This window comes from Bubalus bubalis, chromosome 10, assembly GCF_019923935.1.
Source record: "Bubalus bubalis isolate 160015118507 breed Murrah chromosome 10, NDDB_SH_1, whole genome shotgun sequence".
In the NCBI taxonomy this organism is placed as follows: domain Eukaryota; kingdom Metazoa; phylum Chordata; class Mammalia; order Artiodactyla; family Bovidae; genus Bubalus; species Bubalus bubalis.
Genome location: NC_059166.1, coordinates 89,250,384 through 89,266,669, shown reverse-complemented (window position 1 = coordinate 89,266,669; position 16,286 = coordinate 89,250,384). Strand labels below are relative to the sequence as shown.

Genomic DNA, 16,286 nt, shown 5'->3' with positions numbered 1-16,286 from the left:
GACATTATGTTTTTAAAATAAAATTGGCACCATTCGTGAATATGCTGATGTTTTAAACAGTACCAGCAAATCTTCATAGTTTTCGTCTAAAATACAGATTCAAAACAACAACTTGGTTATGGCAAGGTGGATGTCATTTCAGGAACATCTTGACTTTTAGAGTTTGAAACAGAATTTTGTTATACTAAGTTTCACACACAAAGTTTTTACATCTGGCATTTAATGCATTTTTACAAACAAAAAAGTATATTCCAACATGAAGTTTTAGTTTACCCCTTAAAACAATTACTAAAGTATCAAGTTATAAAAACTGCCTAGGACAGAACTGATGAAAATGGCTTTGCTAATTATGCTTCAATCTATACAAGAGGGTAGATAAAAGGAACAGATAAGCAATCAGTATGAGTAAACTAGGGCTTTTATTTAAAGGAAATACAGGTCTTTTCTACATAAAGCTTTGTTTTATACAGTCATATAACTGATATTCAAATATTGGTGGCTTTTATCTTTGTCTCCAGTGCTACTTTCTGACAATAACCTCATGCGGCCTCATATCATATTTCATACATTATAATGTACACACTATACATTTATTTCCACCCTCAAGTCCCATTTTCATATTCCTAGATGTATCCCTTTGGTTGAATTTCTTCCTTCTCATTGGAAACTCTTACCATCTCCATGGTATTTCAAATCCATGGTGAGCTCTTAAAAATTAAGCCAGATATTTGTGACTTGTTAATTTGGGAGGTTACACTTCACTAAAAATTTCAGTTAAAAAAAAAAACAGTCATGGTTCACTGACCCCCATAACCTCATACCCAAGAGTAGTCTTCTGATGCCTATAAATGGTACCACTGTTGTCCCAAGCATCCAAACTCAAAATTTTGGCATCATCTTTAGAATTTATTCATTCATTTATTCAAACATTTTAGATCTCTATTAGATTCCAGGAACTATCTCTATTAGATGCCAGGATGATAATATATAATGGAAAAAGACATCATTCATGCCACAAGAGAACTTCCATAATAGTGGGATAGAAAGTTATGTTAATTAGTAATTTAAAAATATAATAATTCAATAATGTTATGATAGGTTATAAGCTAGTCCTTATGAAAGCTGAGAGTAGCATCCATTTATTCAATATATCAGGCGGGACAGGAATGAAATTTGAAAACTGTGGTAGAACAAGAAAAGGAAGGACATTTCAGGTTCATTTAGCAACATGCCACATTTCATAAACTGCAATAGTCATGACTACAGCAAAGGGCAGGGGAGTGGTAGGAGATGAGGCCAGAGAAACAGAAAGTAGCCTATCATGAAGAAAATTACATTCCACGTTAAGGGTCTTGAACATTATCCTGAATGCTAGAGGCAGACATAGAAGAAATGTTAAGCAAGAGATGAAATATTCAGACCAGTCTTTTAAATATTCAGACTAGCCTGCACGCTTCTGACAATAACATGCAGCAAGACTGAAGAAAATGCCAACTAGAAAAATAAAATAAAATGCTATTACAATAACCCAGCAATATATGAAAAACATAAACTAAGAAAAAGGCAGTAGAGATAAGGGGGAAAAAAGTTTCAAAAAATACAGAGAAAGTAAAATCTACAGAAGTTAGTGGCTAGAGATATGATGATGACAAGTAAGACTTTCAGGGTTTCTGGCTTGAAACCTACGTGGATGGGACTCCATTCACTGCACGAGAGCTGCTTTTCATGTTGTTAACTCAGAGGTCAGCTTCCAGTTTTCCGCTCACGTGAACTAGTAGCAGCAGCCCTGGGCGTAGTTATCACGTGCTCTACCTTGAAACTGGTTTCCAGACCACCACATTTCCCTTGTTTTTCTCCTATCTCACTAGCTGTTCTTTTTCTATCTCCTTTGCTAGTTCCTCCTCACCTCCCCGACCTCTATAATCACCAGAGTGACTCATGGCTCTCTTTGGATGTTCTTCCTTTTATAACTCTTATAACTTCATTCTATCTTATGTCTCTATATATCATCTACACTGATAAAACCTCAAAATACTTAACCCCAGTCTCAACCTTCTCCCTATTCAGTTGTCTTCTCATTATTTCCAATTTGGATGTTTAAAAGGCATCTCACTGTAATGAGTGAAAAACAGAGAACTCTTTATTCAGCTTCTAACCTCCCAACCCCTGCTATCACACTAAAACTGTTTCTATGGTCTTCCCCATCTTGATAAATTGAAGCCAAGTCCCCCTAAAACCGTGTTCCCTGAGTTTATGATTAATCAATCTCTCTATCCAAAACTTTTCCCTTTCTTGTCCCCTCTGACCTCAAGCCTGTGCTAGCTGAATGCTAATCAACCAGAGTCAGATAACTAAAATCACAGTGGTTGTTGATAACATCATTGCTGTACTAAAACTGCTGTTATGGACATGTCATTAACACACAAACTCAGGCTGTTTCTCCGGGACAAGATGAGCTTACAGATGCCTGAGCCACGGATCACGGGGCCAGAACACTGTAAACCAGAGACATCCTGACCCTCAAAACTGCAAATAAAGAAACGTCACAAGATGACCATTAATCTCAGCCTCTTTGTTCTTTTCTTTAAGAAACGCCCCAACTCACAGACCAGGTTGGAGTGCTTGTCCCCCACTCCCTTCCATGGCACTCTACAAATAAAACCCTACATTTTGCTGCAAATACTTGCTGTCAGTTTCTGCAACCTGGCATACAAACCCATGCTTGGTTACAAAATTACAATTCCATCATTCCAATGCAGACCAAAATATCTTCAAGTTAGGTTTGATTCTACAATTTATCTCACACACTACACATCCACCGGAGAAGGCGATGGCACCCCACTCCAGTACTCTTGCCTGGAAAATCCCATGGATGGAGGAGCCTGCTAGGCTGCAGTCCAAGGGGTCGCCAAGAGTTGAACACGACTGAGCGACTTCCCTTTCACTCTTCACTTTCATGCACCGGAGAAGGAATGGTAACCCACTCCAGTGTTCTTGCTTGGAGAATCCCAGGGATGGGGGAGCCTGGGGGCTGCCATCTATGGGGTCTCACAGGGGTGACACAGAGTCGGACACGACTGAAGCGACTTAGGAGCAGCAGCAGCAGCTACACACCCACATGAGAAAATTCTTTTAGCTCTACTTTAATAATACATCCTAAATCTAACTGCTCTTCACTGCAACCATTCTACAGTGGACACCATCATCTTTTATCATCAAATACCTAATCTATCCACCACCTGCTGCTGCTAAGCCACTTCAGTCGTGTCCGACTCTGTGCGACCCCACAGACGGCAGCCCACCAGGCTTCCCTGTCCCTGGGATTCTCCAGGCAAGAACACTGGAGTGGGTTGCTATTTCCTTCTCTAATGAATGAGTGAAAAATGAAAGTGAAGTCACTCAGTCGTGTCAGACTCTTCGAGACCCCGTGAACTGCAGCCTACCAGGCTCCTCGGTCCATGGGATTTTCCAGGCAAGAGTACTGGAGTGGGGTGCCATTGCCTTCTCCAACCTAGCATCAGCTTATTTACCCTCACTCCAACTTTATACACCTTTTGACTTCCTGCTACTACAATTTTGCTCATATAAATCTGCTTTCTTGGAATGCATCCAACCTCCTCTTTAGAAGTGCTATTTATTCTTCAAGTTCCAGCTCAAAGCCCACCTGAAAGTTTTCCATGGTTATTGGAGACATGTAATCTTGTCTTTCTTTGGACCTCTAGGGCATATTCTAACTGTGCCACTCATCCAGCAATGCTTGCAGTTCCTTTTATGTGTATGCTTCATCTCCTCCAAAAGACTTCTTCAGGTTTCTAAGAAGGCTCACTACTTGCAAGGAAAAAAAAAAGGAGGCCCTGTCCACAAGCTTTTTTCTGTTGTATACTATACCCAGAGTGGCACTTTACATATAGAAAATGCTTAATGCTGATTAAAACTCTTGATAAATTTAACTCAGTCTATGAGTTTTTATCATCAAAACCCCACTATATCCTTCATAAACTAAAACTCAAGGGTAGCCTGGCCTAACATCCAAACTGTAATAAAATCCACTGGATACAAAAACAAAGTTTGTGAATATGACAGTGCATGTATCTCTTCAAGATACTGATTTCATTTCCTTTAAAACATACCTAGTGGGAGTGCTTCACTTTCACTTTTCACTTTCATGCATTGGAGAAGGAAATGGCAACCCACTCCAGTGTTCTTGCCTGGAGAATCCCAGGGACAGGGGAGCCTGGTGGGCTGCCGTCTATGGGGTCGCACAGAGTTGGACACGACTGAAGCGACTTAGCAGCAGCAACAGCAGCAGTGGGAGTGCTAGATCTTATGGTAGTTCTGTATTTTAATTTTTTGAGCAACTAACATACTCATATCCCTAATAGCTATACCAATTTACATTCCATTGTCCCTGTCCTTGTCCTCTATATCCTCACCAACACTTGTTATCACTTGTCTTTTTAATATGAGAGTAACTATAGAAGTGATGGACCAACCCCACGTTCAAGGAGCCGTGGCTGCTTGGACGCAGGAGGGCCTAGAGGAGCCATGAAATTAAAAGACGCTTACTCCTTGGAAGGAAAGTTATGACCAACCTAGATAGCATATTCAAAAGCAGAGACATTACTTTGCCAACAAAGGTTCGTCTAGTCAAGGCTATGGTTTTTCCTGTGGTCATGTATGGATGTGAGAGTTGGACTGTGAAGAAGGCTGAGCACTGAAGAATTGATCCTTTTGAACTGTGGTGTTGAAGAAGACTCTTGAGAGTCCCTTGGACTGCAAGGAGATCCAACCAGTCCATTCTGAAGGAGATCAGCCCTGGGATTTCTTTGGAAGGAATGATGCTAAAGCTGAAACTCCAGTATTTTGGCCACCTCATGCGAAGAGTTGACTCATTGGAAAAGACTCTGATGTTGGGAGGGATTGGTGGCAAGAGGAGAAGGGGACGACAGAGGATGAGATGGCTGGATAGCATCACCGACTCGATGGACGTGAGTCTCAGTGAACTCCGGGAGTTGGTGATGGACAAGGAGGCCTGGCGTGCTGCAATTCATGGGGTCGAAAAGAGTCGGACATGACTGAGCGACTGATCTGATCTGATAGGAAGTGATGGACATGTTAATTAGCTTTATTATGGTGATCATTTCACAATGTATATCAATGTATCAATGTATCAATATATATAAATATATAATTTATATAATCTATACAATTTTTGTCAATTGCAACCTCAATAAAATTAGGGAAGAAACAGCTTCTACTTAAGATAATAATCCATAACTTATCCTAGAAAGAAAGATACTACGAGGTGAGAGAGGAACTATAGTTCCCCTATTTTAAAAATTAATGCCTATTAAATGTCAAAAGCATAGAAGGCACAGTGCAGAATACAACAAGCTGGAGACCTGCCTAGCAGCTTAAATTCAAAACACCAAGAGCCAGAGGCAAAACAGAACAACAGATGGAGATGACTAGTTTAAGAGTTATCATATTTCTCAGCTCTGTTTTTGCTACCACTATAATTGTTCTCCTAAATCAAACTGACAATTCTTAGTAATTCTGAAACTGCATTCCATTCTTAAGAAAGCTGACTGGATTTCATGCAGTGGGAAAGGAGGACTTTGAAGGACATGCCATTTGTACCCTGTATAAGAGCTGGAGAACTTCCATTTTCGAATGTAAATCTGACTTAAAAGGAAATCAATATAAGACTTAAACAAGTCACTCAACAAAATGCTGAGTAATAAGGTAAACCATTCTAAGTATTAATTAGATTAAATTTAAAAACAACATTTTAAGTACCCTTCGAACTAATGATTTCATACTAAAGAATTCATCTTTAAAATATAAAAATTAAAAAATAAGAAATAAATAAAAGAAATTACTTGTCCTTTCTAGAGGCTCTAATGAAGACAAAAGGTAACTGAAGTAAAAACTTCAAAAGCAATTTTATTTAGTTGCTTAAACTTTATCTGTAAAAAGACATGGATAATAATATTACCTGTACCAAGATCAATGGTAAATTCAACTAAGGTATTCTACATTTATTTATACAAAGAATGTAGAATACAAGCAATTATCAGTAATCACTACACCTACCTTGAAAGATTATTGAGGATTAGAATGTATAAATTAAACACTGCTATTTTTGTAACAAATGTTAAATTTGCCAGTATGTTTCTTTAAAACTCCAAGTCAAGGACAGGAAGTTCTTTTCTGTAAAGGGTCAGAAAGTAAATATTTTAGGCTTTGCAAACTAAGAGGTAAGTTTGAGGATATTATATAGGTTCTTATATAACAGATTTTAATTGATGGAGTTCAAAATATAATAACAAATGTGTACAATTTTTTGGTGACACAGGTCTACAAGTAAGAATAAAATTATTTTGGGGAGATAACATTTCATATTATTGGAGTTCAAGGTTAGTGTCCTCTATCATCAAACTCAATTGCAAATGTCCATCTGTAAAACCATTCTCAGTTTCTGGGCTTCACAAAAATGGTTTGGCTAGCCGTATTTACTTTTTTTTTTTTAATATAAATGTATTTATTTTAATTGGAGGCTAATTTCTTTACAATATTGTTATTGGTTTTGCCATACATCAACATGAATCCAGCATGGGTGTACAAGTGTTCTCCATCCTGAACCCCCCTCCCTCCTCCCTCCCCGTACCATTGCCCTAAATACTAAAGTTATAAGAGAAACAAATAACAGGAACACTAAAAATACCTTCATTTCCAAGAGTCAACTTCTAACCAACTGCAATTCAGTTGACTACTAAAATCTTTATACTTCTTAACATGAACTATCTAAATTTTAACAATCATGTCTACAAAGCAACTTATTCTTCTTTGACTCTTAGCTATGGGCTAAGTATAAACAAAGAATACTAAATACAGAAGATCCTTTTGAAATACTTAAATCTAAGAACCTAAGTTGTTGTTTAGTTGCTAAGTCGTGTCCAGCTCTTTTGTGACCCTGTGGACGGAAGCCTGCCAGACTCCTCTGTACATGGGACTTCCCAGGCAAGAATACTGGAGTGGGTTCCCATTTCCTTCTCCAAGGGATCTTTCTGACCCAGGGATCAAATCCCAGTCTCCTGCATTGGCAGGTGGGTTCTTTACCACCAAGTCACCTGGGAAGCCCCAATAATTCAAATTACACAAGCATAAAATCAAAAGATAAAAATCTAGTTCTGTCAGAAACTAAGGAAACAGAAAATAACCAGAATTACAGAGTTGAGGGTGATAAATGAAACAATAATAAGGTGAAGAGGAAGAGAATTAGGGTTTCTCAATCAAGCATGTTTGCATGGGGGTGGAGTGCTAATCCACTAAAATTTGAAATGCAAATGTAGGTTGAACACAACACTTTGGCAATATTAATTCTGAAGTAAATATTTAGTTCTAAATTTATGCTATCACTCCAAATAATGTCCTCATTTGATTCTAACCATTAATTTACAACTATATAACTTTAAACTGATAAACGTATGAAACTGCAAAAGTTAAGAATACTTTCTATCAGGGATAGAAGGGGCTTCTCTGAAAGCTCAGTTGGTAAAGAATCTGTCTGCTATGCAGGAGACCCCAGTTCGATTCCTAGATCGGAAAGATCCCCTGGAGAAGGGGTAGGCTACCCACTCCAGTATTCTTGGGCTTCCCTTGTGGCTCCGATGGTAAAGAATCCGCCTGCAATGAGGGAGACCTGGGTTTGATCCCTGTGTTGGGAAGATCCCCTGGAGAAGGGAAAGGCTACCCACTCTAGTATTCTGGCCTGGAGAATTCCATGGGGGTCACAAAGAGTCAGACAGGACTGAGCGACTTTCACTTTTTTTTTCAGGTTAGCACTATTCAATTAACATCTCTGCCTCAAAAACAAGGACCATCAACTAGAAAAACATTATCTTTATGGTATTAATAGAGAGATGTTCCTGACTCTTACAACTGCCGCATTAAATACTTATTCCTTGCTGCTAATAATAAATGAAGATACTAAATCTTAGTTTTAATGAGGTATTAAATATTTAAAATATTTTCTTATGACTGAAAAAATTAACAACTTTAGTTTTCTAAAAATTTTATCTTATTAGATAATATAAAATCTAAAACCCAGCTAAACAAGATATATAAACCTAATGAGAGGAGATAATCTATTTCTAAATATCTTTTTTAGGGGACTCCAACATGCTTTACGAGAGTAGTAATTTTTTGTATAATCCTCCCAGGAAAAAGATGAAGACCCATTGATTTTTATACCTAAAATGTCTGGATTTCTGATATTAGCACTTTAAGCGATACTACAAAAGAATTCTGACTAGACAAGTCTCCTTTGGCCTAGTAATTTGATATAATACGTCAATGAAAGTCCTTCAGTTCAGTTCAATCTGACTCTTTGCAAGCCCATGAACCGCAGCACGCCAGGCCTCCCTGTCCATCACCAACTCCCAGAGTCCACCTAAACCCATGTCCATTGAGTTGGTGATGCCATGCAGCCACCTCATCCTCTGTCGTCCCCTTCTCCTCCTGCCCTCAATCTTTTCCAGCATCAGGGTCTTTTCAAATGAGTCAGCTCTCCGCATCAGGTGGCCAAAGTATTGGAGTTTCAGCTTCAGCATCAGTCCTTCCAATGAATATTCAGGTCCGATCTCCTTTAGGATGGACTGGTTGGATCTCCTTGCAGTCCAAGGGACTCTCAAGAGTTTTCTCCAACACCACAGTTCAAAAGCATCAATTCTTTGGTGCTCAACTTTCTTTATTGTCCAACTCTCACATCCATACATGACCACTGGAAAAACCATAGCCTTGACTAGAGGGACCTTTGTTGACAAAGTAATGTCTCTGTTTTTTAATATGCTGTCTAGGTTGGTCATAACTTTCCTTCCAAGGAGTAAGCGTCTTTTAATTTCATGGCTGCAGTCACCATCTGCAGTGATTTTACAGCCCAGAAATATAAACTCAGCCACTGTTTCCACTGTTTCCCCATTTATTTGCAATGAAGTGATGGGACCAGATGCCATGATCTTTGTTTTCTGAATGTTGAGCTTTAAGCCAACTTTTTCACTCTCCTCTTTCACTTTCATCAAGAGGCTTTTTAGTTCTTGCTGCCATAAGGATGGTGTCATCTGCATATCTGAGGTTATTGATATTTCTCCCGGCAATCTTGATTCCAGCTTGTGCTTCTTCCAGCCCAGCGTTTCTCATGATGTACTCTGCATAGACGTTAAATAAACAGGGTGACAATATACAGCCATGACACACTCCTTTTCCTACTTGGAACCAGTCTGTTGTTCCATGTCCAGTTCTAACTGTTGCTTCCTGACCTGCATACAGGTTTCTCACGAGGCAGGTCAGGTGGTCTGGTATTCCCATCTCTTTCAGAATTTTCCACAGTTTATTGTGATCCACACAGTCAAAGGCTTTGGCATAATCAATAAAGAATAGATGTTTTTCTGGAACTCTCTTGCTTTTTCGATAATCCAGCGGATGTTGGCAATTTGATCTCTTGTTCCTCTGCCTTTTCTAAAACCAGCTTGAACATCTGGAAGTTCATGGTTCAAGTATTGCTGAAGCCTGGCTTGGAGAATTTTGAGCATTACTTTACCAGCGTGTGAGATGAGTGCAATAATTAAAGTCCTTAAAATTTTCAAAACTGAGGAAATAAGCTAAAGAGATGTAAGCAACGTGTAGTATGGAAGTGAATCTTGCCAAGAACTTCTTCTTACATATTTATTTTTAATAACCCTCAACTTTAAACTAGTGACTCACAAAGGGTGAGGAGCAGTCAGAAACAAGTATGTGTGCTTTGGGGAAGTTCCCCAGGTTCTTCTAGTAACTCCAGGCTCAATTCAGAACCAATTCTCTACATAATCAACAAATTTTTTAAAAAGTTATTTGCACAACTGTATCTGAGCACTGGTACAAAATTCCTAATCATTCCTAATTCTCATTTCCTCTAGTTTCAAAGGTGATACAACTTGAATATGCAGCATTTTTCTTAAAATCACATTAAAGTTAGAAGTCACACAATATTAAAGTTGAACAAGGCCTCTAAAGGATCATCTAGTCTGAATCTTTCAGCTCTTCAAGTGAAATGAAAGCTAAGACTCAAAAATAGGCCTAAGATCACAAACTAGGGAGTAAAAGCTGGACTCTAATGCCTTGACTCAACTTCAGTGCCCTTCTAACTTGATCCAGCTACAGTAGACTCTTCAGACAACTTGAAATCAGAATTACATACATGAGAATTATTTAAGAACTTTCCATTTCATCAACTAGCGTGAAGAACTTTATTTCAGAATCCAAAAGTTTTAAAGAAAGTTAACATTTACCTTCATAGTATAGTAAATATTGACAGAAATTGAGTTCTGATAATTTAGTAAATACTCATCATATAAATTCCAAACTACTGCTGCTTTCATCTTAATATCCGCTAAAAACATAGATATAAGGATCCAGTGTAGTGTAAAAGCTTAAGACTGAAAATCAAGACATCCAAGTTTGGTTTCTGTCTCCATTTTACAATGCTCTTCTAGCTTACTAGCAAATACCAACCCCTCTGACTCCACTTCTCATCTCCTGATTAGTGGACATCACTAGTGTATATATGTAGTGCCAGGAATATTATCTATCTTGTTTCTAAATCTCACAGTTCACAAAAATAGGCAGTCTTTACCTATGTTACAAGTGAGGAAACGGAGGCTTAGGGAGATTATGTTTTCCAACAAACTGAGCCAGTTAATAGCTGAGCTGGAATTTAAACCCAGCTCTGCCTGACTCCTGCCTAGAGCCCATGGCCCTTGTATTACACCACTGTGCTCACATCCTGGTATGTGTGGTCCTAATAATTAGGTTTAGGGCGTCCCTGGCGACTCAGACGGTAAAAGAATCCGCCTGCGATGAGGGACACCTGGGTTCGATCCCTGGGTTGGGAAGATCCCCTGGAGGAGGGCATGGCAAACCACTCCAGTGTTCTTGCCTGGAGAATCTCCATGAACAGAGCAGTCTGGCCGGCTACAATCCATGGGGTCTCAAAGAGTCGGACATGACTGAGCGGCTATGCACAACACAGCACAGCACAATACAGTTGGGAGAACACTAAGTACTACATCTGAAGGACTACTAGGAGATAAAAATGATAAAACAGAACATTAGACTGAAAAAATATACTGTGATACTTTATTATTAACTGAAAATGAACTTTCAGTAAAAGATTTTAAAACTATGCCATACACTCTTATTACTAACACAGAAATGCACACCTGTACAATTAAAAATATAATGATTGTGCTTTTACAGGTAACACTGTTAATTAAATTGGAAAGTATGCCTATTCCTTCCATTGAAATAAAGTTGTTTTGAAAGCCCTATTAAATTGCATCCATAAATTTTAAAGTATTTAGTAAAATTAAAAAGGGAAAAAAATGACATAACTGATAGGAAAAAAGTGAGAGAATTTTGTACCCGTTCCTCCCCTTTCAAACAGATAAAAAATACCCTCAGATAGTCAAGAAAAGAGGATGAGCAGATGTTTAATACTGGACATCTACACAAAGTATTTACATTCTGTACCAACCTATGTTCACCACGGCAGATTGTATGAAGATAACTATATTACGATGATGGTTTCTCTGACAGAAGTCAAGATGTTTCCCCAAGTTTCTCTATCATGTCTTATAACAGTAACACGTTCAGGAGATAATTCACAAATTACTCTCCGTGTGTGGTCACAGACTTTTTTTTTTTTTTCAGTTTAAAATCTGACGGGGTGGGGAGGGTTGAGGGGGGACGAGGGCGAATGTAGGGCATGATTATTAATCAATGTAACCTAAAAGTAAAACCGGAATTGAAGCGTCAAGTTACCTTTAACCGGTAATACGCCCTGTAAGTAAAAGCATCTGTGAGTTCAACGTGAAAAGTACTGTACACACTTCGGTCACACGTCCTAATACGTGATCTGCCACATGGCAACTTCTTTACATAAAAATCATCACTGCTTCTATGACCCTGGGTCCTTTCCCCAACAACGGCCAAGGTGTTGATATCCGTGACCCAGGATAATCCCCACACAGATTAGTGACACTCTGACCGTGACAACTCTCCTGGAGTTTGATCTCCATATAACTTCTTTCCACTTCTCCTTTTCTTTTCTTTTCCTTTTTTAACCTCCGTTAGAGGTTAAAAACCACACAAACCGCCGATCAAAGGGGCGTTCTTACCCTGACCCACACTGCATTACAAAGAGACATTCCCTAACTGGATAAACAGCGAAAGAAAGCGCCGGCAAAACTGCAAATTCAGAAAAACCCGTAGGAAAAGAAAGAGGAAACTGAGGAAGACAGAAGGTGGGGAAGGGCAGGGCCCGCCTGACCCCCGGGACCCCAGGAAGGAGGGACCCCGCTCCCCGGCGGCGCCAACGCGCACGGCCGCCGCCTCCCCTCCGCTCACCTCGATCTCGCGGATGTTGTTGGAGGTGACGAAGATGCCGATGCCAATGGGGATGAAGATGAGGCCGATGATGAAGAAGGTGGGCAGCACCGTGCCAGCCGTCAGGATGGGCTGCCAAGCCGGCAGCCGTTGCTGTTTGAAGGCCGTGTTATCTGGTCTCCGGGTCTTAGCGGTGCCCCCGGGAGGACACGGGGGCCCGCCGTCCACTTCATCCTTCGCGTTATAGTTCATCGCCATCGACCCCCCGGGCGCAGCTCCGAGACGCGCAGGTGGACGGCCCAGGGCACCCGCCTGCTGACCCTGACAGAAGACGCGCAGGCGCCGCCGCCGCCGCCGCTGTCGCCGCTGTAAAGGCGGAAGGGGCGGGACACCCTTCCGCAGACAGCCGCCGACCGGAAGCGAGAGTCGGTGGGGGACGCCAGAGGGAGGGAGAGAGGAAGGAGGGAGAAGACTGAGGGACAAGGGGAGGGGGAAAGGGAGGAGGATGGAAGGGGGAAGGAAAAGGCGGACGCACCTTGATCATCTGTCCTGTGACGACAAAGTGAAGGCTTCTATCCCCAGAGCGTGAAGCTACGTCGGCGCATGCGCGGCCCTGGGGAGGGTGGGGCGAAGAGGCCTCGGCGCTTGCGCCATAAGCGCGTCTTCTACTCGGCTCACGGAAGCTTCTGTTCGCACATACCTGTCCGCTCTCTTTGGTATCATGGTGACGGCTGTTTCAGGTGGGCGACGGCTGTTTCAGATGGTTGACGGATCAGCCCGGCCCGCACTGCTTCCGTCAGCCAAGGGGCGGATGGCTTCAACGCCAGCTAGGTGTTGCCTTTACTTCGAGGTCCTCTGTGAAGGGGAGCGCAGCATTGGAAAGGCCACACAAAGAGAGCCTGAGCCTCGTGGCATTGGCAGTATTTGCTTGAGTTACAAAACCACGACTTTGTCTACTTAAAAAAATAAACCTCCACTCAAAGTGCGAGGATAAATATTAAGTGGAATATATATGATTGGTGGCCTTTATGTTCTCAGGAATAAATCATGTGACTGGGTTTACCCTGTTATCAGCCTGTAATTGCTCTGACTTCTTCCACCATTAATGATCTATTTATCCTATGCCCACGTTTATCTTTTGCATATTGATTTAAGTCTTAAAAAAATTGAGATATAGTTATTGTACAACATGAATCACAACTTTTAAAAGTTATGCCCCGTTCATAGTTATTAAAAAACATTGTGATATTCCCTATGCTGTAAAGTACACCTAATAATTGGTACGTATTAATCCCCTGCCCCCATCTTGCCCCCCCTCCTTTCCCTCTCCCCACTGGTAACCACTAGTTTGTTCTCTCTTTTTTGTTATATTCACTAGTTTTACTTTTTTAGATTATACAAGTGATATTATACAGTATTTAAACTTTCTGAGTCTGACTTATTTTGCTTAGCGTAATAACTTCCAAGTCTGTCCAAGTTGTTGCAGATGACAAGTTTTCATTCATTTCTATAGCTGTGTAGTATTCCATTGTGTGGTGTGTGTGTGTATCAACTCTTTTCCATTTGTTTGTTGATGGACATTTAGTTTGCTTCCATGCATGCTAATCTGTTGTGTCCCATTCTTTGCAGTCCTGTGGACAGCAGCCACCAGGCTCCTCTGTCCATGGGATTCTCCAGGCAAGAATACTGGAGTGGATTGCCCTACCCTTCTCCAGGGGCTCTTCCTGACCCAGGGATCAAACCAGTGTCTCTTACATCTGCTGCACTGGCAAGAGGATTCCTTCTTACCACTAGGCCCACCTGGACTGCTGATATGCAATTGGGGTGCATATAGCTTTTCAAATTACTGTTTTCATTTGGGGAAGATAAATACTCAGGAGTGGAATTACTGGGTCATATGGTAGTTATATTTTTAATTTTTTGAGAACCCTCCATACTTTTCCCAACAGTGAATGCACCAATTTACATTCCTACTAAGTGCACAAGGCTTCCCTTTCTCCACATCCTTACCAACATGTATTATTTGTGGTATTGATGAAAACCATCCTGACAGGTGACTTCCCAGGTAGCTCAGCTGGTAAAGAATCCACCTGCAATGCAGGAGACTCCCAGTTCGATTCCTGGGTTGGGAAGTTCCATTGGAGAAGGGATAGGCTACCCGTTCCAGTCGTTCCAGTATTCTTGGGCTTCCTTGTTGGCTCAGATGGTAAAGAATCCACCTGCAATGTTGGAGACCTGGTTTCAAACCCTGAGTTGGGAAGATCCCCTGGAGGAGGGCTTGGAAACCCACTCCAGTATTCTTGCCTGGAAAATCCCCATGGACAAAGGGGCATGGTGGGCTACAGTCCATCAGGTCACAGAGTCAGATACAACTGAGCGACTAAGCACAGTACATCACATTCTGTCAGGTATGAGGTGATACCTCATTGTGGTTTTGATATGCATCTCTCTGATGATTTGTGATGTTGAACATCTTTTTGTGTGCCAGTTGGCCATCTGTGTGTCTTCTTTGGAAAAACATCTGTTCACATCTTTAATAAGTTTTATTAAAGACTTAATAATCCTAATAATCTATAGCTCTTATTTTACTTCTGATAATTAAAAAAACTTCAATGAAGAATGACATTATTATAAAATGAAATTTTGTGCAGACACTGAAAAACTACCAAGGATTTAATGGCCCATGGAAATACAATACAAAAAGTGACTTAATTGTAATACCAAAGTAGTGTAACTATATAGTATAAAAAGTAAATAGTAATAACCTCCACTGACTGGATGGAGAATGTTTTTCCTCTACTTCTTTGCAACCAAATTTTCTGCAGGAAGTATTTATTTGTAGAAAAGAATTTTTAAATTATATATGCTGCTGCTGCTACTAAATCGCTTCAGTCGTGTCCGACTCTGTGCGACCCCATAGACGGCAGCCCACCAGGCTCCCCTGTCCCTGGGATTCTCCAGGCAAGAACACTGGAGTAGGTTGCCATTTCCTTCTCCAATGCATGAAAGTGAAAAGTGAAAGGGAAGTTGCTCAGTCGTGTCTGACTCTTAGCGACCCCATGGACTGCAGCCTACCAGGCTCCTCCATCCATGGGATTTTCCAGACAAGAGTACTGGAGTGGGGTGCCATTGCCTTCTCCATAAATTATATATAGCCCACGTTAAATTGGCATCTTTGAAATCCAGAACAGAGAGTAATTCACATCACTTAAAAAAAAAAAAAGGTCCCCAAACTTTACTTTCTTTAAGGCTTTGTCTATCGTTAGGCCTTCTGGAAGGTGAACTAAGGGAAGGGGAACTAAAAGATTGCTTGGGCCTCGTAATTTATAATTATATGTATTTTCAAAAAATGACTACAAGTTTCAAGGGATGAGCCAATCTAATATTTATCTAGCAGATAACTCATTTGCTCATATAGCAACATTTATCTCTCAAATAATTAGCATAGCACTGGTAACATAAGTTGATCTATATGTTGTATTGATCTATGTAAATTTCCTTTCAACCTCAGGCACAAGTGGAAAAGATTCAGCTATCAAAGCTAATGGAGAAACGTTTTGCTAAGTTTTGTTGGCTTGTGTGTGTTGGTTGCTAAGTCGTGTCCAACTGTTTGCGACCCCATGGGGTGTAACCCACCAGGCCTCTCTGTCTGTGGGATTTTCCAGACAAGAATCCTGGAGTGCGTTGCCATTTCTTTCTCCAGGGTCTGTTGGCTTGTAATTATATATAAACAACAATGGACGTAATGCAAAAATATAAAACATAAGGCAAGTTTTTTTTCTCCCCATTTCTGCTTGCATCATTATACCCACTAAAAATGTGATAGTTCCTTAAGTCAGAGATCCCCAAACCCTGGTCTGCAG

The 16,286-nt window shown here is 40.6% G+C and overlaps 1 protein-coding gene across 1 annotated transcript in view; it reads right to left on the bottom strand.

The window, feature by feature from the left end:
* TMEM30A (transmembrane protein 30A) overlaps positions 1-13,158 on the bottom strand; it is a 42,490-nt gene extending 29,332 nt beyond the window's left edge. Inside the window, 2 exon segments of the mRNA XM_006061999.3 lie at positions 12,445-12,795; positions 12,797-13,158. Coding sequence (XP_006062061.3) covers positions 12,445-12,795; positions 12,797-12,967 — 522 coding nt within the window. The 5' untranslated portion in view covers positions 12,968-13,158.
* Positions 13,159-16,286: the final 3,128 nt, after the last annotated feature.